Source organism: Antennarius striatus, chromosome 8 (genome assembly GCF_040054535.1).
Source record: "Antennarius striatus isolate MH-2024 chromosome 8, ASM4005453v1, whole genome shotgun sequence".
In the NCBI taxonomy this organism is placed as follows: domain Eukaryota; kingdom Metazoa; phylum Chordata; class Actinopteri; order Lophiiformes; family Antennariidae; genus Antennarius; species Antennarius striatus.
Genome location: NC_090783.1, coordinates 3,455,241 through 3,483,100, shown reverse-complemented (window position 1 = coordinate 3,483,100; position 27,860 = coordinate 3,455,241). Strand labels below are relative to the sequence as shown.

Genomic DNA, 27,860 nt, shown 5'->3' with positions numbered 1-27,860 from the left:
AACGACTTCAGCGTTTCATCTATGAGGCGACCACAAGCAGGCTGGTAGAGACACGGGCCCCGGAAGGCCTTGAGGTTGTCTGTAGGGACCCCACCCCCCACCCCCAACAGCAGCCCACACCTACGCACACAATATGGGGCTATAAGTAACTGAACTCCCACACAAACAAACCCACAACCCACCAAGTTGAGCATGTGAGGAAGAAATGGGTCAAATCCCCACCTGGGTGGGAATTTTATTTTATTTTTTTGTAATAAAAAATAGAAAATGTGAGAAACGGCGACAGAACAGTTCCTGTTCCAGGAGGGGTGTCAGAGCACCGCTGTAGCCGTCACAAAGAGTCCGACACTTATCCAAACACAGAATGGATCCTTTAATCTCATGTATCCTAAAAGAAGGGGAATTTCCCCTCACTGTGAGGAAATCCCCCCCCCCACCCCAAAAAAAAACAACACACAGTTGAAATTGAAGCACCGTCTATACTTGAGCAAATAATTTTAATTTAAAGTGTGCTGGTTTGAGGTAGGTTGTCAATGTTTTAAAGGTATGTTGGTGAGGAAATCCCAAAATTTTCAGCCATCAAAAACACAACTGTGGACAAAAGGCAGTCAGGAAACGAGGGGGAATGCCCCCCACCACCACCACCCGCGCACCCCCCATCAGAAGTGTGTGATCCTGGAGCGCTCCAGGCAGCTGACAATGAAAAGATCAGGATTCTGATTACAAGCTACAAGGCAACTGTAAACTCTCTTCAAATCCTTACTGGCTCTCTCCCGTCATTGTTGGTCTGCTTTGACTTCAACAGGCAAACAGCAACTTTTTTTTTTTTTTTTTTTACAGCAAAGGTCAAATGAAGGAAACGTTTTCAAAGGACGTGTGATGCAGATTTTGATTTGAGGGGACTTTCAGAGACTATTCTTAACTTAAGGGAAATCATTTGATTTCAAATCGAAGCTTTTTAAAGTTCGTCTTTCTGACTTCGCCACATTGGGGTAGATTTGTGGGGCATTTTCTAAAATGTGGTCGAGGTGTTTTAACCGGTGACTTGAGGATTCATACCTGAACTTGAGTGTTCGGTTCCCACAGACAAAAAGCCTTTTGTTCTCTCCTAAGCATTCGGTCACATTTCTCAGTTTGAATTCAATTCCTGCATTAAGTTTTAATTTTTCAGAGTGAAATCTGGCAGTTTGGTGGGAAACTGGACGAAGTCTGTGAAAATACATCCCAACAGATTTTTTTTTCCCCGCACTTTTTAAAAGTGACAACCTCTTTTTTTTTTCAATCTTTTTCTTCAAACTGAAACTAAAGATCTCGTCAGCCTCTCTAACTTCTGTTTGTACATTCATCAGAGTGTATTTTATCTTCATCTTCATCTACATCAGCCCCAAGTGTGACCTAATTTGACACAATTCTTACCCAGAGGGAATGCACTTGATTTCATAATCAACTTTCCCCCCCCAGAGTATCATGAGTCCATCTGAACCAACGGCTGCGTTCAAGCACCTGAAGCAGCTCAACAGGTTCTGTTGTAAATGAAACTCTTGCTTCCACTGGACTCCTAATCGATTGTCCACCAGCGGATTCTTTGACAGGAACAGGTATTTGTTGGGTGACTCATCCCACAACCTCCTGTAGTCAAAGACGTGAAATTCCAGCATTGGTCGGAACAAAACGTGTTTTGTCCCTGAGGTCAGGTCGAAATCAATCAACCCAGAATGGGGAAGTAGATTTCTCAGTTTTGATTTTAAAGCAGACATGTTGGTGGATGCTACACCAGAACTCTGAAGCGTGTATTTGGTTAGAGGTGAGGTTGCTGCTGGTTAGCTTAGAAATGGGGAAAAAATGTTAGCTTCGTCAAAAGCGACACAAGTAAAAACTTATTTACTGAAATACTGAACTATTTCTGCATGCCTGTGATTTTTTTTTTTTTTTGGTTCGTCCTTCAACAGGAATTTTATGTAGGAAATAAATGTCCGACACAAGACACATGATCCTGCCATACTACTGTATTCCATCTTTCAAAAAAGAAAGACAAGATTTAATATTACTTAACAATATGTTAAAAGTAGCCCCGTTTGGCTTCAGTGTTAATACAATATACACTCTATAACAGACCGATAGTGTGAGTATTGTTCTTTTTCAATGTCATTCTGAAAGTATTTCTGATACAAGCTGGCTACAGGTTCAAAAGAAAGAAAACAAAAACTGTAACTGCAACACTTTTACTCAACAGTTTGTTAAATAGTACTTAAAAACATTGTCAAGTATTACGATTCCCCTCCCCGCACCCCGTGTGACACAAGGTGGGAGAGGTGGTGGGGCGGGTTAGGGAGTGGAGACCAGCTGACCAAGCCCATTCCCTTGTCAATGGTGGATGAAATGCCGTGCTAGGAACGGGAAACAATGGGGTAGTAAAGCCACAATATCTCAGATACAGTTTTTTAATTCATTACATTTCTCCTTTTTTTTTTTTTTTGGAGTTTCCTTTAACTTTTTTTTTTTTTTTTTTTTTTTTTTGTGGGACGGAAACCATCCAGACACAATAAGCATCTTTTGACTACAAGTAAGCCAATATGGGAAAATAATTTCAGACCATGATGGGGTTTTTTTTTGTTGTTTTTTTTCCAGTAAGGAGTAATGCCCAACTCAGACTTAAAGCACACAAGCACGCCAGGAAAATTAATCAGATGCAAAGGAGCATTTTCGTGATTGGTTTAGTTTTAGTTCTGCGGGCGGATCAGTCCGGATGGGTCTGTGTTGGGACGACACAAACGAGAACAAAGCAAGGCAGCGTGTGGGTGTGATCTGGGCACAGCGGGAGAGGAGCTCTGGGTGGGACGACAGCTGGCGAAAGGGGGGTGTGTGGGGGGGGGGAGACAGGCGGAGGGACCGTGTGGGGTTGGTACAGCTGTTAAGGTACTGATTGTGTCCTGACAGTCACAAAAACACCCTCAATGAGCGGCGAATGTCGCTTTCTTCAAGCTAAAGTTTGACCAGTTGATGGAAAGACGTTGGCGCGTCTGCCGCGCAGAATCCAGACAAAACCTGCAAAACAAGAGAAATAAATCCATGAGCTGATGCAAAAGTGGAATTTACACGCAGATGTTTGATGAGTGGATTTAATACCTCAGAAAACGATTAAAATACTTCTTTTATGTCAATCTTTATTTACTAGCAGTAGCTAGATAGAGTAGAATAAAAGGAAATCATGACTCATAAATAAACCCAGATTTTAGATACTCATCAGTATTTCTTTTTTTTTTTTTACTTTAATGCACCTACCTCTTGAAATACTCCACCTCCCTTTCTGTTTCATCCATTTCAGTGCTGTCCAGGTCGATGTCTTTGGGCAAGAACACGTCATCTAGAACACAAGGACACGTTCGTCAATCACCTGCCGTCACACCAATCGGATCTTTGGGAGAACGTCTGCACACGGTGACTTTAGGGTGACTTTGTAACTTCAGCTGTGCAGCCCTGTTGTGCCTGATCTAATGCCAACGTTGGCATGACATGACATAAACGTTATTCCACGCAACTCCCGGTGCTCCCTTCTAGTGGCAGTGAGATGTAAATGATAGCTGTGCACACAATAACTGAGAGGCGCTGGTTATACCAGAGAGACACGGCTCATGTTTCCCTCACCGGTGACGTCTGTGGAGCCACACCAGTTATTTCAGGAGAGAAGCTGGTCAGGAGTGACAGTTAAGACAAAACCCACTGGGCGTACACCGTTTCACAGAGAACACACACCTGAATGTTCAAAGTAACACACACACACCTATTGAGCTGTTGGTCTTGTCGCCCTTCTTCTTCTTGTTCTTCTTGGTCTTGCCTTTGGGCTGTGGGGATTCTGCGCTGGGAGGTTTGCCATTCTGCTGGCTCTGCTCACACTGGGAGGTAGGAGGGGGAGACGGGGAAGGGTTTGTCGCGGGTGGACTCCTCCTGTCTTCCTTCGTCGAGGTCTGCAGCTGTTGCTGCGGATGCCGTTTGCCGCTGGCGCTTCTGAGATTACTCCTGTCCTCCCTCTTTGGTTCTGTGGCTGGGAGGGGAGCCGGGGACTCGGCTGGTCGGATCCGTGCCGCTTTGGGGTCCGGTGTAGCGGCGGCCGTTCCGGTGCTGTTCAGTAGCTTGGCTGTCACGTCTGAGCTCCTGGGTGACTCCGGGGCCTTCTTTACGGCGACCTCACACGGCCCCGCTTTAGAGGACTGCTTAGCCTTCACCTTACCGTTAGCCTCCAGCTGAGATGTAGCAGTGCCGTTGTGGTGTGTGGCTGGGGAGTCTGGGATGTTGGTCTCAGAGGAAAGCCCCTTCTCACCGGTGTGACGTGGGCTGTGCAGCGCATTGGGACGGGGAACGTGGTCGAACCTGGGTTCTTTCTGGTCGGGGAGGCAGATGAGGGTTTGAAGCAGCTGCGAATTTCCGTTCTGTAAGTTATCTAGGACATTCTGAGCTGTCTGTTTGAGGGGCGGTGGGTTGTTCTGAGGGGGGGCCGTGTTCTCCTTCGCTTTCTCTTTCCTTTTCTTCTTGGCGGCGCGGTGTTGCTGCAGCTCCTGCAGCCGCAGCAGCTCCTTCTGCAGAGCCGCCGCCTCCTCCTCCTGCTGCTGTCGCCGCTGCTGCTCTTCTAACACCTGCTGCTGCTCTCTTTCGCGGGCCTCCGCCTCCAGACGGGCCTTCTCCTCCATCTGAAGCGCAGAGACACACACCATCAGCGCATCTGACTAGTTCACAGCATCTTTTACATGCAGCGCTGGAAGAATCACTTTAATGGATGTAAACCAGCGTTAAAAAAACACTCTGGGGGTCTGGGTTACCTTCTTTTGTTTGTGCCTGGCCCGTTTGGCTGCTTTAGAACTGGAGGTGGGTTTACTGTCAGCGCTGTTGATGAACTGCAACAGGTCCTCCACCCGCCTGTGGTCCTCCACCCGCCTGTGGTCCTCCACCCCTCCATCTCGTTCTATCACGGGGTGGTGCTCCTCGCGTTTAGGCTGCTCCTCTTTACGCTTCGTCAGACGCAACCGCAGCTTCTCCCGCATCTCTGCATAGTTTCGACTGGTGGGAGCAGCTGGGGGCTTCAGTTGGAAAGTGAATAATGACGTCAGCAGCCGTACTTCGGACCCGTCCTTTCATGAAGCTGGTAAACCTTCTGAATTATTCACTTGATTGTAAGTGAAAAACATGTTAATGCCCGTGTGTGGCTTACCCCGCCATGCCCAAAGAACTCGCAGTAGCAGCAGTCACAGTACTTTCCTTCTTTCTGATTGGTGGACGTGGAGGTGGAGGAGCTGTGCTCGGAGCAGCTGTCCTCATCCTGACTCTCCTCGCCGTCATAGGGGGGGTCGTACGCCCCGTTCCCCTCGCAGCGATGGCCTTCGCAGTCAGGATCACTGAGGAGACGATACTTCAGACTGGTTCCAGCAGAAACTTTGCTCAACGCAGCATCACCCAGAGAATAAGTCCATAATAGCGACGGCCGGGGGGGGGGTGGTCTTACCTGCAGACACTGGGAGGGGCACTGATCAGGCCATCGGTTGAGGAGGCTGGAGGCTCGGCGGGTGGGAGGCACAGACCCTGGTGGGCCTCCATGAAGTCTGGGGCGGGAGCGGCCACTTTTGGAAAGGGTTGGGATCCCATGGTGGGAAGGTGTGTGGTGGGCGCTGGGGGCAAGGTGGGGCAGGAAAGTGGAGGGAGGGAGTTGAGCCCTGTTGTGCCGTTCCGGGGGTTGGTTAGGGTTGGCTGCCGGTGGTCCTCTTTACCCAGATTGTGAAAAACATCGTCTGGAGGAGACAAAGACATCAGATGAGAACAAAACTCTTCTGGGAAACAAAACCCCAGTCAAATAAAATACATTAAAAAAATAAATTAATTTTAAAAAATTGTTTTTACAATTTCATGGAATGATCACAAATTATTAACTGACTGTTGATCCCAGGAAGATAGAGGTAGAATACATGACTTGTTAAAAATAAAACCGACATTCAAAACAAACACTATTACTGGAACACTAAGTGAATTTCCTTTTCTTCAAATAGCATCTTGTGTCCTTCCCACATTTTATCTGTTCTTAGATAAAAATGTCCATGTGGATAAAATGAAACAATTTTCACAGAAACTGAAGTGATATTAAGGAATTACAAACTTCAATCTTGTGTGGTGTGAAAAACAAAGTAATCTCACAGGACTGTTCAGAAAGCTGGTATGCAATTTTAAAAAAACCCTAACAAAACAGAAGGATTTTGACACATTCTAACTGCACAAAAGCCCCATCATCAGTACAAACCTAACCCCTGGTCCTACCTCTATATTACCTAAAGAGTTGGGTCTTTTAGATGCTACATGGAGGGGTGGGTTATTACTTGACTGGACAGTGGTGGCGGTGCAGGACACGGAGGAGGTGGAGGCGGAGGTGGCCATCACTACTCGGTTGGTCTCCATGAAGGCATCCTGGAAATTGTAGAGACACTTCTTCTTGGCGCTGCTCTTCTTCTGCTCTTTGACCTCGGAAGAGGAGCACCACGACGACGACGATGACGACGAAGACGACGACGACGACAAGGATGAGGAAGTGGATGAGGAAGGTGGTAAAGGGGTGGGGAGCGAAGGGTGCTCCCCTTGCGTACTGATGGATGACGATGGAAGGAGGGGCACGTCGGCGAGGGGTGGTCCGAGCATGTCACCTGTGATTAAAGATAACGTGAGACAAAGGCACGACGGTAACAGTTTCTGATTCGGTTATCATTTCTGCTGTGTCAGCGCGGCTCACTTGGCAGGGACTCGGGTAAGAGGACAGACGGGTTCCAGGTCTTCATCACAGCGGCGTCCCAGAGGTTCTCAAACTTGAGCGAGAGGCACTGCAGTGAGCTGTTCCAGTCGCCCGCTCCGCCTGTGCTTCCAAAGCAGTTCTGGTAAACGTGATCCGGTAACGACGGGCTGAAGGCCGGCTGCTTGGCCGCCGAGTGGTTTGACGTAGGGTTTGGGGGCAGGGGCTGAAGACAGACGTGGAGACAGGAATTAAAAACCTGCCATTTGTTTAAGATTCAGTGCATTTTAAAAAAATAAGAAAAAACCAGAAGCAGGACTTGGAGGCTGTGCGCTGCGGGATCAATCCTCACCTTGCTGTGTGTGAGAGGAGGACTGGGAGGGTAGAGTGTCGGGTGCAGCAGGGGCCGGGAGAAGTTGTGCAGGGGGAGGTGGCCGTGGATGTGGGGGTAGAGATGGGGCTCGGGGTGCGCTGGAGGAGTCTTGCCGTCTGTGAAGAACTGGTGTCCCACAGCGGGAGGAGGTGCGACGTGGAGACGACTGGGGGGCAGGCAGGAAGCAGAACCCAGGGTGGTGGAGGAGGAGCTGGGGTCCTGGTTGCACAGGTGGCACTCGCAAGCATGCTGCACCTGTTCTACCTGAGAACGGAGGCAGGACATTAATCAAAAACGTCATCCGTGTTGCGTTGCGTCTGCTGCCCACCCTTTTTTAAGAATTATTAACATCGCGTTCAACAGATTCATTCGAAAAGAAACACTGGAAGTGCTTTGGCACCTGTTGGTGGTCGTAAGACGGCGGGGGACTGTTGATCTTTCCCGTGGAGAGCTCCTGCTGCTCCCCTCTGGGCTCGCCGCCAACATCAGCTTCCTCCTCATCGCCCTCTGATGAACTGCTGCAGCTGGTGATGTGAGGCGACTGCAGCCAGAAACACGTTGAGTCGAGACGAATCAGTTATGATTCTGACATTCAAAGTGGGGTCCAGGGGCGAAACGCAGCGCAGAACTCACCCCCGACTTTATTGTTACGCTGTCGGCTCCATTGATGTTGTTATGATGTCCGTTCACAGCAGCGGTCACAACGCCGTTATCCTCATAACCGCTCATGGGGTAAATGTCACCAAACTTCCTGGACAACGGAGGCACTTCTTCATCATCGCTAATACTGGAAGCAGACACAAACGTGTAGTCAGGTTGGGGAGAGATGGAAAATATCGGGGAAAATTGCTGTTAATTATCAAAGATGAAAGGTGAGTCAGAAATAACTGGCTGGCTTACAAAGTATTGGTATCCCCATCAGGAAGGATGAGCCTGGGGTGCTGCTGAATGGTGATGGGAGAACTGGAGTTGGAGCCGGATGCTGAGCTCCCAGAGGAGAGGCTGGGAGGGTGGACCTCCGTCAGGTAGTCACAGGGGGGCTCCACCTGCAGGGGCAGCTTGATGTGAAGGTCTTCAGTGATGGGAGAGTCCATGATTCCACATGTCAGGATGTGTGAAAGGCTGCAGTCATCACATGTACACCTGTAGGTAGGGTGGGGGAGGCAGACAAAAAATGATTAGGATGATAATTATCGCAGTAGTTTCCCAATGAGATACCAAGAACACACACAGAAACACACACACACACACACACACACACACACACACTGATCAGGACGACAGATCAAGTAGGACAGGAAACAACATGTCTTTCAATCCTGAAATCTCACCTCCTTCGATAATTGCAGTTTGGACAGTCTGGAATGCTCAAACGAGACGAGAGCATCCTCATGGTGTCTGTGAAGTTGTTGTCTACGGTGGGGGGCTTTTTACTGCTGGGTAGCTAGAAGGAGAACAAAGAGACACAGCTCAGACTGCAGATACGTAAACGTGAACCCGCCGCGGCTGCTCCGTTCTCTCGCTGCGTACCTGTTCCTCTACGAATCGTCTCTGCTTGAAGAACTCCCAGTCCTCCTTCAGCATCCGCTGCTTCATCTTCAAGGTCTGTAAAGGACAAGAACGTTAACCTGGAAAAATACGCTGAGCGTTTTCAGCACCGAGATTTCATTTTTAGACGTCTTACATTTTTGCTAATCAGGGACTTGTGTGGCTCCGTTCTTTGGTTGGTGAGATTCGGCCCCTCCACCTTAAAAAGCAGCTGTTAAAACAGTCACAGCTTTCATTACCGCGCCTTTATTAAGTACCAACTTTTGCATCTCTTTTGTCCTTCGTGTGCATACCTGTTCATCTACATAATCATCGATCCTCTTCTCGCACTCCTGCCATTCCGTAGCCACAGACGCCATCTCCTGCTGCAGCTGCTGGTAGCTTTTTAACAAGGTCCTGTACATATCTTCATTGTATGAATCATGGGAAGCTGTGCCCTGTCTAGAATTAGAACACCGAATAAGACGCAAGTTATTACAGGACCATTGTTATACAGTTGAACACGAAGATTTCACACTAATTTGTACTTTCTGTGTGTAATAGTACATCATTGTGAAACATTCATCTAACTCAGGGTTAAAGCTGCTGATCAGGTTACAGTTATAGACGAGTAACTCATATCGTTCTACAAACAAGTAAAACCAGATCTTACTTCAGCTGTGCAACCAGTGCAGGTAAACTGCTGTGCAAGTTTGGTTCAGAGAACACCAGATTCTCAAAAAGGTGCTTGTTGTGCAGTTCCCACGTCACCTGGAATTTCTGGAGGTGCTCATTCTCCTGAAGAAAAAACAAAACAAACAAAAAAAAACAGGTCGTTTGGATCTTTAACGGAGGTGATATAATAAAACTGACGAGCACAGTATCTGTCCGTCACCCTGTTGAACTGACCAGGGTGAGCAGGAAGCTGCTGATGGTGCATGCAGCTTGACAGAGGGCATTGTACTCCTCCAGCAGCAGGGAGATGAATTGGTAGGCCTGGGGGGGACCCGGTGCTGCAGCGACGACCCCCGCTGGACCTGCAGTCTTGGACCCTGTAGAGAGGTGCTTCAGTAGCCGCACCTTCATTTCCAAGACGTATTCACGGGCTTGCTGCTCCAAGCGTTGATACAACTGAAACGGGTCCTTCTCACAGAGTCTGAGGGAGGAAAATAAAATGAGTAAATGGAAGGAAATCCAGACTGGAAACTTTTTTCACAGAGAAAATCTCTTTTTAAAATCAAGAAATGCCTGCTGTTGACATGCTGACTGTAATTTCCCTAATCATAACTTTCTCCCCAGTTCTAACGCTGCCTCAGTGAATTAAGCCACAGCCCAAAATCCTGCTTCAACAAATATGTAACATCAAAAAATAATTACAAACTCTGTAGGGGTCTTTAAAGCGACTGATTACAGCAGTGAAGGAGGCAGCTCCAGTTTGCTGATGTCATGCTTCATGTTTTCCTCGTGCAGTTCAATAGAGACCCCTAGTGGAAACGCGACTAGAGATATCAGACTGTGGCTCTACCTGTCAACCAGCTCCTTCATGCCCTCCTTGTCTCGCTCTAGGGGCTGGTCGTGGTCGTCTGCCAGCGGCGTGCCTGTCTGACGGTAGATGCAGCGCACCAGGTAGCGAACCTCCGACCAGTGGTTCTGCAGCTGCTGTGACTCACTCTCTGACTCAGCAGAGATCTCCCTGTCATTCAGGATGTGAATTCATAAAGACGTGGAAAGTCAGAGACGAAGCAGTGAAGTGAAATTATGTTTGATCCGGTGGTTGCTGCTGCAAACTGACCGTCTCTCACTGCAGGCTTCACAGCTGCAGACCGGATCCGCAACCATTGGTGCAGTGGGGTCTGGAGCAGGAAGCATAGGTAGTGTGGGTACAGCGGTGATCAGTCCGTCCCCTGTGACTGCCTCCTGGCCCAGGTTTCCATTACCCACAGACATGTGCAAAAGGAAGTCTTGGCTCTGTGGCAAACGTGAAAAAAAAAGCAAAAATTTACATCCATTTTTAAACTTTCCTCAAGATACAACAGAGAGGCTTTACAGAGACAAATGAAGTACAAATCACACTACAAAAGGCACATTATTTGACATGCATGCATTGGGTTTGTCGAAGACAAAGCTTAAACATGAAGCACATGATACAAATGTGATTTAACTCTCTGTGCTGAGGTGTACTTTGAATGATCCTTTGCCTAAGGAGCAGATCTCTTCTCTAGCGATTTGTCTAAAGACGTTGTCATAAGTCATCAATACCTTTATGTGTGTTTGCCGTTACAAAACAAAGATGACGTGCAATGACATGACAACAGAAGAGGTGCAGGTAGAGATGGGCGGCTCAGCAAATACACACTTTATCATGTAATTCGTTTTCAAATTATGACTCATGGGGATTTATTAACTCCGTAGCTTTCAATGTCATCACACTCTAAATAGCATCAACTGAGTATAAAGCTCCGACAGTAACCAACGAGACCGGCTCACTGGCACACTACGCAGCATCTAACAACTTAAAGTCTGTGATGGTTGAGCACCTTGGACAGCACTGCCCCCCTCCAATGTGATGGTGCTACAGAGAGGCTTCTGTCAGCACTCAAGTATCATGACAGAAGTGAACCAGCAGACAATCAGACCACAGATATATGTGGAAATTAAACCTGTACCCAACATCAAAGCCAAAGAGCCTCACGTCCACAAGTGAGAAAAGTGGACTTTACATAACGACTCGAAAATCCTGATCAAGCTCAGCACTGCAAGTTATCAACTCTCAAAGTAGGAAGTTATAACACTCTGACAAAACAAGCAGTTCCCAGCTGTCTGTGACAAGTAAAAATCAAACAAAGTGCTTGATGGTATAATTATCTCAGAGGTGAGCCATCTTGCTTTAATCCTTCTCTCTGTAGAGAGCGATACACAAGCCGAGAAGCAATTATTTAATAAAAGGATTAGATGCTCGTCAGTGTGAAGGACAGGCATGTGTAAACAGAATGATTTTCCTTTTTCCACTGCATTTCATGAAATGTGTTTACTAAAGATGTTCATTATGGGATGAGCATATAATTGCAAATTATCAGTCAGCATTACCAGAGGTGAGCAAAAGCTATTTAAGACCAGAGTTCATTCAATGCTCAGTTTGCACCTTCAAAATGTACTTACGATACAGAAGTGTGTAGTAGAAGAAACGGCGATGACAACCAGCTTTAGAACTCATTCCCTACAGGCTCCATAATTAATTACTTTCTCTGCTCATTGTGTTTCACGCTTAATCATCTCACACCAATAATATGCAATCAAAGAAAATATAAAGGAGTCGCCTAACTTGTTTAATTCAGTGTAGTCAATACTCTGATAAACTTAAACCAGAGGAAGAAAAGTGACTTTGTATTCCAGTGGAAAAAAAAACAAAACCTTTCTATGCCGGATCACATGTTTTTTCCACTTTTAGTTGTAGTTCTTACAAAGACAGACGTTCAGCACATGGCCAGGTCATCGAACATAATGAGGCTTTTCATATGAAGAGGCATTAGTCTCAGACATCATGGCAGCTTAAGACGTAGAGCTGAGAGGACATTTACATCCACGCTCTGATGTGTGGAAGCCAGCGTCTACTAAAATGTTTCAAAGCGAGGACTGCACTAAAACCATGAGATAAAAGTAATACCTGTCAGTTTATAGAACACAGTATTTGTTCAGATTTAGAGTTTTGTTTCTGAAACCTGTATTTTTGATTAGCTGCTACTCCCTGGCTCTATTTCAACATGAGCTTAAGTCATTCTATCAGATGATTGCACTTCCTTCATAACTTTTTTTTTTTTTAATCTTTGGCTTTAATGTTTCCTCCTGTTATGGCTTTTCTGGATGAGTTGAACAAAACAGCAAAGCGATCCATGGAAACTTTTGGCTGCCATTTTTAAAATTTTAACACCATCGCCCTTTCCTACAGCTTTAACAGAAACCTATGGGCAACTGACTTACCCCCAGCGACTGCTCCAGAGAAGTGTGCCGGTCCTCCTTCTCCACTGTCCGCCTGCAGTCAGGGCACACCCACAGGGGCAACTGGAGGGCACTGGGTGACTTGCTGGGCTGTAACGAACCGTTTTGCCCCATCAGCCCTGCCTCTGAAGGCACAACCCCATCTTTACGCTCACATCGGCACAAAAGGCAGCGATCGCCGGCCGTGTAAGGAGCCCGCTGGTTCAGGCCGAACGTGAACGGTGTCTGTGGTGAGCGTGTTGACAGGAGGAAGCAGACAGGGACAGAAACTGTGAGGTAAGCAGCCACTTGAGTATTAGGCTCCTGTGACTATTCCACAAACATGAATACCATAATAAATACTGCTTTTATTTGTATTTTTTAACATTTAAGAAAAGACTTTAGCTTATATACATTAGTTTCAATTTGGACTGTTATGCGAAGCAGTTTATTTACTCTGGATCAAACCGAATCACAGTTTCTCCTTCTGTAGCTCATTGCAGTTTAAGTGCACCAGCTGTCTGAACCGCCCCACCAGACACTTAATGTGCAACCTTGTCAACAAGCGAACCGGAGCGTCACAGAGACACACAATTAACAGGCACAGATTTCTGCCAATATATACATCAAAATTCATTGTTTAATATATCTGACTGCATCAAATCAATTTTAAGCAGTGCCAAAAATGTATTAAATTAAATTTGAGAAAAGTATTCTAGTTGATTAAATGTGACAATAAGATATGAAATTACTCCAAAAGACAAAATTTCACATCAGGAATAAAAAATCAGGTATGGTGAGAAACACATAATGCAGTCCAAGTTAAAACCAACATAAAGCCTTTTGGTTGAGGATAGGGCTATTTGTTGGAACAAAAAAACGTGTTGTTTTGAACTATACAGTATACACACACACACACACACACACACAAAAAAAGCAAAAACACTGACAGTTCTATTAATAATCTATCATGACACAACTTCAGCGTTCCAGGTGTGTCCTCTCCCATTGTTCTACAACCTATGTATCAATCTTACAGTGAGCACAGACGAAACAGTTTATTAATACAGTGTAGTTGGAAAGGTTCATTTACCTGAAGGACTCCAGAGAAGTCTGCGTTCACTGGTCCTTCCGTAAACTGTGGCGTAACACTGTTGTTCACTTTGACCTGAGGGACGTGGAAAAAACACCCCTCAATATATTTATATTGGATTAAAGACCACTTTTCACATACTATTTACAAATACTGAAGTGAAACATTGCTAACTTTCAATCAGCTTCACATCATACAATGTGGTAGTATGTTACAAATCGGTGATTATCTTTCCGTCACGTCCTCAACACACAGAGTTCTTCTCACTTGCCACAATAGAGCTGTTCAGACTAGTTTATGGCTCAGAAGATACAGCAGGCCTTCCACTATTTACAAGGTCAGTGGTGCGATCTCTGGCTACTCTCGCATGTGAAAGGACTCTTGGATAGGATACGGAACCCCAAAATTCCTCCTGATGGTTGTCTTATCAGTATGCAAGTGTACAAATTGGTAACAACAAAAAAAGTGCTGTACAAGTCACACCGACAAGGGTGGAACCTTGAGCTGCAGCCTCTGTCATCAGTTTAGGGACGTCTGGGTGAACGGTGCTTGAATTCTAACATGCTCTGAGGTGGATACACTAGAAAAGCTCTATATAAATGTAGTTCATTCACTATTTAGATTGCACCACAGTTTAAATGGCCGATTTCCATTTCTAATTCTACAATTATATATTCCAAGACAGTTAAGACGCCTGTCATCTAGATTTATAATTATGTTTAATATTTCTCACTGATTGACTTAGTGGAGGGTGAATTATACCGTCATTATCACAGTGTTGATGACATGAAGTAGATCTTGGTAACTTCTGAGATTTGGAACGATGTGCATGCAGTGCACATTCACCGCAAGTACACTCATGATTAATATTCATAACAGGTAAATATTTTGGGGCCAAACCGCTGTGTTAATACAACACAAAATCTACATTAACATATTGGATAAAACTAATGCTAACCTGTGATGATTAAGTGGAAAAATAATGTGAGCAAAACTTATCCAAGGGGGTTACTTATTTGAAAGTATGCTGTTCATTTGTTCACCTACCATAAACACACACTGCAGTGCTGAACGGATAACATTATGTAATAACAGGCTGCCTTTAAGATTCTGGTAACACAAAAAGTCAAATAACCTCTGACCTCTGATCTATTTATCACAAGTTCAACACCAGGAAACTAACATTTAATGACTATGGAACTACGTTATTGGATTGAAGCTAACTGCACGTGTATAGCCATAAGACTTTGGATAACTAAAGTCAGGTTGACGGTTTAACCCATCCTTTGGCAAATAAAACAAAGTTAACCTCGAACAAAACATTTATAATCAAGAAAAATGGACGGTTAGCTTTGTAGAAGCACATCCGAGGCCTGTCTCGGCTTAAGTTGATACTCTGTTAGCATCAGCTAGCATTAGTGTTTATCTGAGCAATAGCGACCCATATTCAGCTTACAGTACTCCAGATTGGTCTGGATATGACCAAAGAAATCTGTTTATGATTAAGATGTAAGTTAACACTCAAAACAGTGATCCGTGGTATTAAAGTGATCGATTCAGGAACGCTGTCTTAACTTAAGCTAATGGCTATAGCCTCATAGTTTGGCAGTGTATCCGTAGCATAGGGTCCATGTTTACGCTACTAGAATACGTCTTAATAACTCACGCTCTGTAGTTATAACCTGCCAGCTAGCACGACACAAACCAAGCTGTAAGTTTGTTCCGTCAATAATTCACATTTTAAATTTCCAGTTCCGTCGCCTGGGTCAGACAGCTACCCCCGGTTGTGTCGGGCCAACGTCAGATTTGCTCGGTTGATAACGCAGCCAGTTTGTGCTTTCACGGATTTACACATCCGCAGGTTATCCATGTGTGACGCTTACCTCTCCGTTTATGCCCGTAATGGACCCGATAGTCCCGCTTCCTGTGCTACCAGGTGTTAGAAAGCTGACGACAGACGCAGGTGTTGCTGTTCCTGCACAGCCTAGGGCCGAGGCAACCCCGGCCTTGCCAACGTTGGTGTTGCAGGCAGCACTGCAGCTACTGCCACCGCCCCGCTTGTTCTTCCTGCGCTTAGCTCCTCGTTTAGCATCGGTTGGACTCATTTTTTCCACAAAAGAAGGGAGACAACTTGCCGCCCAGACCTGGCAGGGTCTCAAGTGGAATATCGGCCGCAATTACTTGGGTGTAAATTTCGGGGTATTGATTTAGAGACTCCCAAAACGACAGACACCCAGTTCCAGCAAAGTGTAAGCCGACTTCATAGATTCCAATATGGCCTCTGACTGGGCAGCTTCAGCCAGGGTTCAGTTTACGTTGCAACGTTGTGCGTCGCATCAAGGGGATTATGGGAAATTGAGGCTTTTGCTTGAACGGTGCAGGGACGCCCAGCGCTCATTACAGGTGATAAAACTATCCAGATGCTATATAAAACTACTGATAACATACATCCCGATACATTTCATGCGCTTTTCATACACAATTTAAGGAACATTACAATGGGATCCTTGTATCTTTTGGTCAACGGATTTCAAGAACGAGTAGCATTGAGATTTTTTTTTTATACAACAAAAAAAAAAAGAAACAAGAGTTCCTTGTAGTAGGTGGGGTTGGGGGTGTTGAAATTAAAAAAAAAATCTTCAATTTCTTTTTTTTGTAAAACAAAATACAATCGCCAAAAAATAAAGAGCTTTCCTTTTTTTCCAAGAACCGGAAGTCATTCTCTGGCTACAAAATAATAGTGGCACGACTCGCTGCCCGAACAGGAGACAATATGTCGCAGAGAACACTCTTATAAGAACAGTAAACATCCTGTTATGAAAACAGTATTTGTTGTTCAAAGTATCTTTGACTGGTTGAAGCGATTGTTGCAAATCGGAAGTCCGATATGAGCACTGGGGTTAGCTTTTGTTTTGTATCCAGATAATCACATCCGGCCTCCGGAAAAAAAAATTTTACTTGTAATATTATTATTATTATTATTATTTTTATTTTTTTTGTATTATTATATTACACACCTTGTGGTCTAAATTATATTTTTTCAATGTTCTAATATAAGTTGTCAGACTATTGAAACCTTTCAAGCCATAAGAGTATTCATAATCAATATACAGTAATTGAATAAAAATGTAAAACAGTACAAATGTAAAATGCAATTATCGTATATAGACAGTAGAGGAAAAGTGGTGAAGAAGCGTGCACAGGCAGGATGGAACTGGTGGAGAAAAGTGTCAGGTGGGATGTGTGATAGAACAGTTTCAGCTAAAATGAAAGGGAAGGTGTACAAAACTGTGGTGAGACCAGCAATGTTGTGTGGCCTAGAGATGAAGATGCTGAGGTTCTCTTGGGGAGTGACCAGGATGGATATGATCAGGAATGAGTACATCAGATGGTAGAGATAGAGGTTTTGGAGATAAAGTCAGAGAGGTCAGACTGAGATGGTTTGGACATGTCCAGAGCAGAGATAGGGAATATATTGGTAGCAGGATGCTGAGTTTTGAACTGCCAGGCAGGAGGCCTAGAGGAAGACCAAAGAGGAGGTTTATGGATGTAGGGAAAGAGGGCATGAAGGTAAGTTGATGTGAGAGAAGAGGATGCAGAAGACAGGGCTAGATGGAGGCATTTGATTGGCTGTGGCGACCCCTGAAGGGAAAGGAGAAGGACAAGTACAGTATTTGGACAGCAGGGGGCGAGCGCACACAAGATAACGATGTGAGCGGCTGCTGATGACAGTCAAAGGCCTGCACAGTGGAAGTCTTTCCGGGGTTCGGTCATCACGTCTGCTGTGCCTGAGAAGAGCGAAGGACCACCGATGACCATTTGTTAATACATCTTTTCAGTGTTGGCATCAACAGCTGGGGCGTCGCCGTTATAGAAACGTCCATCACGGCACAACCAAGGTTTTCCGTGAACCTCCATCGTTACCACGGCTAACAATTCAGAGCTAAATAGTTAGCCGCGATCGCAGACAGGTAATGTCAGCTAAAGTTTTGATCATTACCACTCCCTTGTGGCATTGAGTTGCATATGTGGCAAAAAACAAATTTTTTTTAGAAATCGTCTACAACTTGAGATGGTTTTCTAAAAGTTGTTTTAATAAGTTTGTAATCCGTTTTATGAGCTGCTTTATGCTACGATAATGTTAGCTAACAACACGTCACGTCAATTCAAACACATTGAGAGCTTCAAGCTAAACTTACCAGGAGAAAGAAAAACAGAGATGTTGCTTTACAAACTAAGATTATTTCACTTGGACGTGAAGTGAAATAGTTCTTTTTTTATTTATTTACTTTAAATTGACATTGGATGTGTTCAAACGTGTTTTGGATCCACGCTCAGCTGTCACAGGTAGTTTGACCAAAGCAGGCGCAGCTTTCAGAGAGAACAGCCGCAAATAATACAATAAAAGCTGTAATGTTTGAAAAGCGAGCTGAAAACTAACTTCTACAACAAAAAAACCTTGAAAATGTAGATTTTAAATATTCATTTGTACCAGCATGTGTCAACATGTCTGTCGTCGTAAAGACCATATTTTTATAACTAGTGAACACCTCCATATACTGTAGTTTCGAATTAATCAAATACGGCTCATAGAGCAACCTTATAGTTTAAATATATTTAAACACACACATATAAAAGTGATATCGATCAGACTTTCTCCAAACTAATCTGTCTGCCTTGACTGGTCACGTGTATCTGTGTATGTGACCTCTATCTGAAATCAGTGTGAACACATCAGGATTATAACCCTAAATCGGGATTCGTTTGAAGCATCAGAGGGGATCACGTACAGATCTGATGTCGGATCGCATTTGATGGTGTTCCAAATCAGAATACAAAAGATAATATTCAAATGATTCTGTTCTTAGCTGTGTGATTTGATTGTAATAGTACTTAAACTTGTGGCATGTTAGTGGCGCACGACTGTTTCGTACCATATTAGTGCACTACAGTAAGATAGCTTGATGGGACCCATTCATAACCTCCTGTTTGTCTGTTTCCAGGTATGTCTGAAGTTAGGCTTGAGGCTGAGTCGGGGAAGACCTCAGTCGAGATCCCTCACATGGATTGTGAGGAAGAGGCTGATAAAGCAGAGGAGATTTTGAGTGATGCCGCTGAACAGGAGAGCTTAGACGACAGTAGAGAAGACAGAGATGGAATCTTGTATGACATTAATATTGACAGTGATGAAGAATTCAGTACTAAGTATGATCAGGAGGAGGAGGATGATGATGAGGGTGTTCAGAGGGAAAGTGTGGTGGCATATAGTGACAGTGATGCCGCACACTTTTCTGATAGTGTAGATGACGGGGGTCATGAAGAGAATCATGAAACACCTGGAGCGCCAGAGGAAAGTGGAGAATCAGACGCTGAGAAAAAGGTGACATTTACCATCGTTTTAGACAATCGACCTCTTCTGGCTCTTCTTCTTTACTGTGCGCTTGATCATGCTGCTGTTTTCATCTTGATTTGCTGCCCTGGTGGTGGTGGTGGTGGTGGTGGTCTTCTTCTAGACTGTTGTAAACCTTTGTCTGTAATCAAGATTTAGCTGTTTGTCCCTTTCAATTTGCCTTAAGATGATGGTTTCCATTTGCTTCCTGCTTTGCTGGATGTTTAGAAATCCACAGCTGGTGTAGGTGTGGCTCTGCTGGGATTATAGCGGTTGCCTTCCTGATGACTTATAGCTGGGTGATGATGAAGGCTTCATTCCCTTTCACTGGCCTGTCTCTCTGTCCTTTACTGAGAATGTTGTATGCATCACCGATGTTCATTATAAACCAAAATGTCTGTGTAGTGTTATAATGTAAATCAAGTAAGTATACACTTCTGTGTTTTTGCTTTTTTTTTGGAGGCTGAATTGCTGTGTAAGTGATTTTTTTGTTTCCTGTTTGTGAGTTAGCTATACATGGAGCTCGGTATGTTGTCAGTCACATGATCCAGTAAGTGAATCAGGCCTGGACTCTTGACTGCACGCTCGGTCAATCCCACTTCTCTCCTGCAGCTGGAATGGATGACGTTTGAGGCTCACAGCTCACGGGCCACGTTTCTGTTTCGCGCTCCTTGCCAGCACTGACGTCAGATGTGGAGAATTTAAATGTGCTCCTTTAGCAGCTCGGCTAAAGGAGCGTAATCCAGTTGTTTTTTGTTTGTTTTTTTTTATTTTAAGAAAAGTCTCCCATCCTTTCTGCAGCTTTAACCCAATATGGGTGTGTCACATTCCTCCGTAGCTGGAGAGGCAGGACGTGATCGTTTTCCTTTTTCAGCTGACGCAAATAATTGGATAAGTAGCTCATTGTTGTCATCCCTTTCTCCCTCCCTCCCATGTTCGTTCGTATCCAGGATACCGAACTGCAGCGTTACAGCAATGGAGGACATGCCTCACCTTGCCTGTCGTACGCCTCATTAATTTCTCACCCCATTTTTTCAGTCAGTGCTGCTTTAGACCAACACTGACAGGATCTACACCTCTATCGTCAACATTAAGCCATGCAGCTTTAGAAAATTTAAATAATGGGATGGTTCTGCCTCAGCTGCAGCAAAAAATAGCAACTTAAAAATAAGGCAGGTCTCTTAAATCATTTGCAGTTTGCTCATAGTTAGACTGGTTTTCTGCTTTCACCAGTCTTATCTGAGTGGGTGGTTAAACAAGTCGTTGCTGCCTGTCTGCCTCCGCGAAGGAATCATATGGCCTTAAAGTATTTATGTGTGTCACATGACACAACCCTCCTCGCACATTGACTTCTTTACATCAACCAGTCAACTTCTCAGAGATGAGCTTTTTCTCTTTACACACAAACACACACACACACATGGAGTGTAATGACGTGTTACAATGAGAAAAGAACACCTTATTATAGATGTGTTTACATTGGAGACAGATGTGAGGCGACTTTTGAGGAAGCTCTAATTTTAAAGATGTATCGTTGAACTTTTTTTTTTTTTCTCACATCACAAAATCCCCACAGCTTAGCAGTGTCTGTCTTGTTATGGGCATGTACGTATATTCACTGTTCATTCTCTATTTAAATATCTTGAATCGGTTGTTTGCCTACGACTGGTTTAAGTGTGCCGACACCGTCGCATTCAAGGTCACAATCGGTGTGAATTTACAGGCGCTGGAGGAAACTGAACCAGTTAGGATACCATTTAGGAAGTAAACTCAAAAGAACACCCGTGCTTTGATATGAAGTGTGTCACTGATAAAAACCCTTATTTTAAATTCTTTTTGCCTTTGTTTTGCTGACACAGTGGAGCCAGTTATTCTGCCGGGACCAGACCCAGATGTTGCTTCAAGCTATTTCCCACTCAAATTTCACCTATAATTTAGGGGATCTTCTTCAAAGTTACAAATTCAGATTTGTTCCTCATTCAGTACTACTTATACACCATCCCCTTGCATGTTCCTTATCAACATTTATAACCATGTGACCTTTTGAAAGTTTTTATAGCAGTTTGGCGAGTCTCCCAGTTCCCAAGTCCACAGCAAACTGGGCCACAAAAATGTTGCTTGACGGCCCAGCTGATCGGTCCTTTCTTGCCAGCAGCCAGCGGAGGAAGCTGCCGTTCACCGCTGACTCCACCCCGTGGCGTTCTGCACAGCAGCATCTCAATATGTAACCAAACAAGCCAGTGTGTCAGGCTGGAACAAAACGGAGCACGATTTACCGGTTTATTTTGTCGTGAAGAAAGTCTGTCCACGTGGTGTTGAGGCCAGGGATAATTCAGTCCAGTGATTTCCTGCATCGCTAGTTCTTTTTATTTTCCCAAACTGTGACCATAAATGACCGGTTTGAACCCACTGCTCTCAATGCGGTCTGAAATATTTCATGTCACTCGAACTTGTGTTTTTATGGAAATACTCAGAGGTATATTTTGACAAGGAGCCAGATGCTAAAGTCAGAGGCAGCTGCTTGATTCCTTCTTTTTATTTTTTTTTCAAAATCTCAGCCACGTTGTAGGAAATGGATCCCTCTACCCGTCATGTTTCGTAGGGACGACTTTTATGACCTCAGTCCTTCTTTTATGGCAGGGGATCCTGTGTGTTTTATGACTGAAGTGGAGGCATTATGTAGTAAAACGTTACGGCACACCTATTGTAAAAAAAAAAAAAGTGAACGCAGTACGGTGCAGTTGCTTCCCTTTTCCATCCTGTTGTAAAAGAAGAGCGCTGAAGCTGACACCTGTAGCGCCAGACCTTCCTGGTATCCTGGTGAAACCTGTCATGCTGGAAATGAATTCCACAAATAATTAAAAGGTGGCGGCTTGACGAGAATGAAAGCGCGTATTATCTTCAATCGCTTCCTGGGTGGAACAATTTTGTCCTGCGTACTAATTTTGTTCCCTCTTTAGAACGTGTGTGTCCACCAGATGGCGGTCCGCGTCTTACCATACATCCTGTCCTCGAAGGGAGTGTTTTAAAAGACTAACCTGCTTTGTGTCACCTCCTCCACAGGAAGGTGCGATGGCTGAGGAGTCCCATAGAAGCTCAGCCGCTGAAATCTCCGTCACCAGCAATGGAGAGCTGGATCAGAACCCTGAGACGGTTTTCCAGAGGGTAAGGGTTTGTTCAGCGTAAAGTTTCAGCGCCCACAACCCACCTGTGATCGAGTTCTTTTAGCTTTGGTCTTGTCTTTCCCGTCTCATCTCCTGATAACTTGTCATCTTTTGTACATCAGTGGTTGTAATTCTTTTGTAGGACCCTTCCCCCAGCAGCCCTGGAGCCCTTAACCTGTCAGACTCATGTGTCGCCTCCAGCAACTTTGCTTCCACGACAGAGGGCATTATTGAATCAGGACCATTCAAAGGTAAAAATCCTCTCCTCCTCTTCCCCCTCCTTCCCTTCTTCCTGTTTTTTTTTCATCTGTTTTTGTTTTTCAGTGGCCCATCTGTTCCTCCTTATTTACACTCTTCCTTTCCGTGTATTCTCATTGGTTCATAATCCACGTGACATCTGAGGAGCAGACATTTGAATTTATAAAGGTGGACATCCAACTGAATTAAACGCGCGTCCTCTGATCTCCACGTTTTTGATCCTCCTGTCTTTTTCATCGTCATTCCCCTCTCGTTTCAAATGCAAATAAAAATCTCCCCCGTCGAGGAGCGCGCCGCTGCAGCCTGTTTTCCGCTACCGTTGCCATGGCTATCCATGCCGTCTACCGTCAGTTGAGGCAGGCTTGGTGTTTGGAAACGCAAACAAACACACAAGACACCCCCCCCTCCTTTTTTTTTTTTTTTGTTTTTCCACTTGTTTTTGGAGGGACGTTAACGTGTTCATGAATCATAACTCTGAATATCTCTCAGGGTCAGCCAGCCTGCCCTCGTCTCCCGTGGCGCCCGTAGCGCCCAGCTCGGCTGTCGCCAGCCGCCTGGCACGCTCTATGAGCGACAGTCAGGCTGACAAAGGTACCCTCAGCGAGTGTGAATGAGATGATGCTGATTTGTCACTAAACACACTATGAATTAACTGCAGACTGAGATTCCCCTCCTTTTTGGTTTTCATCTGTTTCCTACCTGCTCCTTGTTCCCTTGTTGGCTCTCAAAGACTTGACCTTTCAATCACCCCGGGCTAACTGAAGTAGATCCCTGCTTTTGCGGTGACTAATAATACGCACATAATGGAGTCAGTTTTCCAAAGATCTAGATTTCAGAACGTCTAGATCCGATGCCCAAAGCGTTCGCTTTGCCTGGAAAGAAAACTGCTTTCACTTTCTGTCTGGGTGTGTCTTCCTGCTCATGTTTGCTGTCCCATTTTATGGATCCTCCAAAACGGATGAAAAGAAGTAAACACAGATGTGAATACACCAACTAACCAGCCATTTAAAAAACATTTTTTCTTCATGTGATGTGATTTAAAACATTTTAAATCACACGTTAAAAAGAAATGCTTTCAATTCTTTGCTTAATTTCCTTTTTCCAGTCACCAGAATCAAAGTTTTTCCTCTTTTTATCTGGTCCATTCCTCTTTTTGTCTCGTTTTGTCTTCTGTTTTCTTTTTTTTTTTTGTCTTAACTTGATCTCATCTTAATCGCTCTTTAAATTATGAATTAATTATCCAGGGGAAACAAAAGCACAGCCAGAGAGTGGAGCGGTGGTGCTTTCGGATGACGTGAAGAACCCCGCCATGGAGAAACTGGATCTTGTGAGAAAGTGGAGCATCAACACGTATAAAGTAATCCTCCATTCTTCATTTCTTGTTCTGTTCTTCTCCTCTCCTATTTTAATCTTCTCTCTGTCTCTAGAATGTCAGACGAAAAGAGAAGCAAACTCCAAATCGACCCGCCTTAATGATCCGTATCTTGTCCTGTTTTAGACTTCAGTATCTTCGCTCCACTCTCCTCCTGATTGTCTCTCTACCCGTTACTCTCTCTAAACTAAAAACGGTTAACGTCTTACACTCCGGTCGATAACCCTCCTCTCCTCCTCAGTGCACCAGACAGATCCTGTCGGAGAAGCTGGGCCGAGGCTCCAGGACCGTGGACATGGAGCTGGAGGCTCAAATCGAAATCCTCCGTGACAACAAGAGGAAGTACCAGCATGTCATCAAACTGGCTCAGATGCTAGCCAATCAGCTGTCCCAGATGATGCAGACGCAGAGACAGCTGGGCGACGCCTTCGCCGACCTCAGCCTCAAGTCGCCAGAACTCCACGTGAGTCCTGATACTCAAATCAAGCAGATCTTAGCAAAGACCTTTAGTGTGGACATTGATCATAAAGAATCAGTACGTCACTAAATGAGTTTCTCTTCAGGAGGAGTTTGGGTACAACGCTGAAACACAAAAGCTTTTGGCCAAAAATGGAGAAACGCTGATGGGAGCGATCACCTTTTTCATCTCCAGTGTTGACACACTGGTGGACAAAACAATCGAAGACACCATGCTGAATATCAAGCAGTATGAATTTGCCCGGTAGGTATTGAATTGTATCCTGTAAATGTTTTGTCCTCCACAACAAGTCCTGGTTTTTTGCATCCAAACTTATATTTGGATTGAATTTTTTCAACGCTTCCAGGATCGAGTACGACGCGTACCGTACGGATCTGGAGGAGCTGAATCTGGGGCCACGCGATGCCACCACCATGCCCAAGATCGAGCAATCCCAGCAGCAGTTCCAGATCCACCGCGAGAAATACGAGAGGATGCGGAACGACGTCTCCATCAAGCTGAAGTTCCTAGAGGAGAACAAGGTGAGCTTGATCCAACGGTGTGTCTTGTTTCACTGCAGGTTTACACATCATCCCCTTTCTTTCTTTGTACCGCTACAGGTGAAGGTGTTGCACAACCAGCTCATGCTGTTCCACAACGCCATAGCTGCGTACTACGCTGGAAATCAAGAGCAGCTGGAACAGACTCTCAAGCAGTTCCATATCAAGTTGAAAGTGCCGGGTGGGGACAATCCATCCTGGCTGGAAGAGCACTAAGCACTCCGTTCGACTCCACACGGCGGCTCGCTTTGACAGGGAATGTCAAATTCTACAGGATCCCCTCCCCCCTTCCTTATCAGCTATACTGTCACTGCCTTTCAGACTTCCAGAATTGTAAATCTTTTAACATAAAAAAAAAATCACACACACACACACACACAAACCCTTCCACACTCCATTTAACTGTCGTTCTGTTGAATCTTCTATTACATCCTGCAGTTATTTTGAAAGCATAGGACGAGCACTTTTATACTGTTTAAAAAAAAAAAAGTCTCGAAAAGGATTTGTTGCCGTAAAAAACGTGAATCTGGAAACTGTAAATGTCCTTTTTCTACTCCAGTTTCTGAATCTTGTATCTCAGCATGGCGGACATGTAATGGCAGCTGCGGGATAAAACAGCTACCTTTTTTTTTTAGCATCTTTTGATCGGGTTAAATGCTTTATAAAAGTGTGATTTGAATCTTGAGATCAGAGGAATTTGATCACTTTAATAGCAAAATAAGTTTTAAAAAAAATAAGTGGAAGTTTGACTTTTTTGGGCATATGTAATAATTAGCGTTCTAGCTAAGAGTTAGTGGAACGATCAACACACCCAAATGTTTATAATTGCTGCCAGAAGCTGATGACTTTGGTTTAGCGTGAAAACTGGAAACGGTGAATAAAAAATTCTGCTAATCTGCACTTTTGAAGACAGCTAATAGAAAAAACTGTCTGGGGTTATGTTCCTCAGGATGGTTCAAGCTATCTTCCACCTGATTCCAGTCTTAACGCTAAGCTAAGTTTACTTGTAGGGTGTGTAGCTTCACATGTAAATTGGTGTGTTGTCAATCTGTTCGTCTGACTCTCCAAGTGTTCTGCAGAATGTCAAACTGATGGTTTAAAATCGAGGCTTGAAAACACGGCGATCCCTTTTTACAACAAGGAAAAGGCCGATGTGACTTTTGATCAACAGTAACATCTGTTATTCTGACCTTTTCCCTATTTTGTCTACATTTATGGCAAACGACTGAATGGGTAAAACTTTTGATCCTCATAATTTTTTTAAAAAAAAATGAAGGACTGGCCTTATGTGACAGAATGTGCCTTGAATTCCTGACTTTGTTCTTTACCCCTTGTGGCACCTTGTTATTTTAAAGGTTCTCACTACCGGGTCTCGGGACCAACCAAGCAAGAGAAAGGACCAAAAGCAGAGCTTGTATATCTGAAAACACTCCACGCAACACAGAGTCACGCCTGTGTTCAAAAAGAACCTCCAATAATACTACAATAACAGCAGATGGTCTATTTTAAGACTTCTCAAAGATATTTATCATGATTGCACACATGCACATTTATGCATTTGAGACGAATCACAAAAGAACTTATAAGAATTGTATTAAATATAAGGTGGAAACCAAAATGTGAGAAACTTTTGTATTTGAGAGACCAGCATATTTGGCCTGAGCTGCTCATGTTTGCTTCCGCCTGTCTGTATGAACCTATATTTTTCTTAGAAGACTTCTCGCACCAAAACAACGATCGAATCTTCGCTTCTGTTCATTTGTACTTTTCTTATGGCTCATTATAGAGGTGTGAGGGTGTGAATGTTTTACGTCAATTCATTGTTTCCCTGAAATAGAGCGATTATATATTTGTAATGTTCTTTTATCACCAGTATGTAGTCTGTGACCAACGCTGCCCTTTGGCTTTCTTTCATAAAGACCTCCAGAATGATGTGCTAGCGCTAGCACAGAATGTGCTAGTGGCTCTATCTTTATAAGAATGAAACATTAACAAGACTTAATGTGGGATTATGGATATTGTGTAAACCCCTTGGGGGGAAATAAAAGTTTCTTTTCATTAAGCTTCTTTGGGATTTTATTTCTTTGCCAAAGTTTGATATAAAAGTCTCCACCAGGGGCTGAAAAAAACAACCTCAGACCCTCAGTGAGGACCGATGCGCTTCACGAGAATTTATAATTATATTTTGAGTAAATATTTACTCATTGTGATATTTTGTCAGTTTTTTCTTTCCAGTTTGTAAGCAGTTTATATCCTACTTACCCTTCCCACAAATAAACATTAGAATATAAATCAGCTTCTGTGGCTAATGTTATCTTTGTAAAGGGTTATTTCTCATTAGAAATAATGAGAAGACTCTGAAATTGCGGGGAAAAAAGTCTGACCGTCTTTTCTGAAAATTTAAATCTGCACAGCTGTCAGACAAATGTAATAAAGGTATTGTGATAATTCCATACAAATGTTAGTCCTGCTCAAGAGATCACCAGGTAGAACATGACGTCAGCAGGAATGCTGGAGGAGGGTGGGATGGGAGGGGGTGAGCGACAGCATGGCCATCCTCCTCAGACTCAGCAACAACCCCGGCCAACTCTTGAGTGGGCATCCTTCCCATAAGATGACGTCATCTTGAGGTTGTGCCAATCCATGAGGAGGAGAATTACTGCCGTAAACAATCTCATTACCGATTGTAGAAATCATTACAAAGTGCCATCTGAGGAGTATTTACTCATTCATTCATTTATTTATTTATCCATTTCTTCCGCTGTAGAAATTAATAAATAAATAAATAAATAAATAAATAGATGGATAAATTATCTATTAAATTTATTTATTTATAATTACCAGTAAATTAAAACGCACACACGCACACACACATAATTGTTGCTTTCAAAATCCTGCTGCCTCGTTGTCTGTACTGCTTGCGCGCACCCGT

General features: G+C 44.2%; 2 protein-coding genes across 6 annotated transcripts; one reads left to right on the top strand and one right to left on the bottom strand.

Moving 5' to 3' along the window:
- Positions 1 to 527: 527 nt before the first annotated feature.
- Positions 528 to 16,000, bottom strand: fam193a (family with sequence similarity 193 member A). 3 transcript variants are annotated; one of them, XM_068321603.1, is made up of 23 exons: positions 15,612 to 16,000; positions 13,729 to 13,803; positions 12,639 to 12,881; positions 10,453 to 10,628; positions 10,186 to 10,353; positions 9,570 to 9,816; positions 9,334 to 9,458; positions 8,975 to 9,122; positions 8,818 to 8,892; positions 8,664 to 8,738; positions 8,465 to 8,577; positions 8,034 to 8,276; positions 7,767 to 7,920; positions 7,534 to 7,674; positions 7,113 to 7,397; positions 6,764 to 6,986; positions 6,309 to 6,677; positions 5,495 to 5,777; positions 5,204 to 5,387; positions 4,815 to 5,072; positions 3,782 to 4,685; positions 3,283 to 3,364; positions 528 to 3,045 (listed from the first exon to the last, which is right to left on the bottom strand). In XM_068321603.1, exons 1-23 carry the CDS (start codon positions 15,831 to 15,833, stop codon positions 2,952 to 2,954), a joined length of 4,887 nt encoding a protein of 1,628 aa, XP_068177704.1. In that variant the 5' UTR covers positions 15,834 to 16,000; the 3' UTR covers positions 528 to 2,951. The 3 variants fall into 3 exon arrangements, with proteins under 3 accessions (XP_068177704.1, XP_068177706.1, XP_068177705.1); XM_068321605.1 differs by having other exon boundaries at positions 6,357 to 6,677; XM_068321604.1 differs by having other exon boundaries at positions 8,818 to 8,880.
- A 1,453-nt stretch (positions 16,001 to 17,453) lies between these two features.
- Positions 17,454 to 26,990, top strand: arfip1 (ADP-ribosylation factor interacting protein 1 (arfaptin 1)). Of its 3 annotated transcripts, XM_068321905.1 has the most exons (10): positions 17,454 to 17,699; positions 18,732 to 19,108; positions 22,181 to 22,282; positions 22,424 to 22,532; positions 23,029 to 23,130; positions 23,784 to 23,896; positions 24,153 to 24,374; positions 24,475 to 24,632; positions 24,736 to 24,910; positions 24,989 to 26,990. In XM_068321905.1, exons 2-10 carry the CDS (start codon positions 18,734 to 18,736, stop codon positions 25,142 to 25,144), a joined length of 1,512 nt encoding a protein of 503 aa, XP_068178006.1. In that variant the 5' UTR covers positions 17,454 to 17,699; positions 18,732 to 18,733; the 3' UTR covers positions 25,145 to 26,990. The 3 variants fall into 3 exon arrangements, with proteins under 3 accessions (XP_068178006.1, XP_068178008.1, XP_068178007.1); XM_068321907.1 differs by lacking the exon at positions 18,732 to 19,108; XM_068321906.1 differs by lacking the exon at positions 23,029 to 23,130.
- Positions 26,991 to 27,860: the final 870 nt, after the last annotated feature.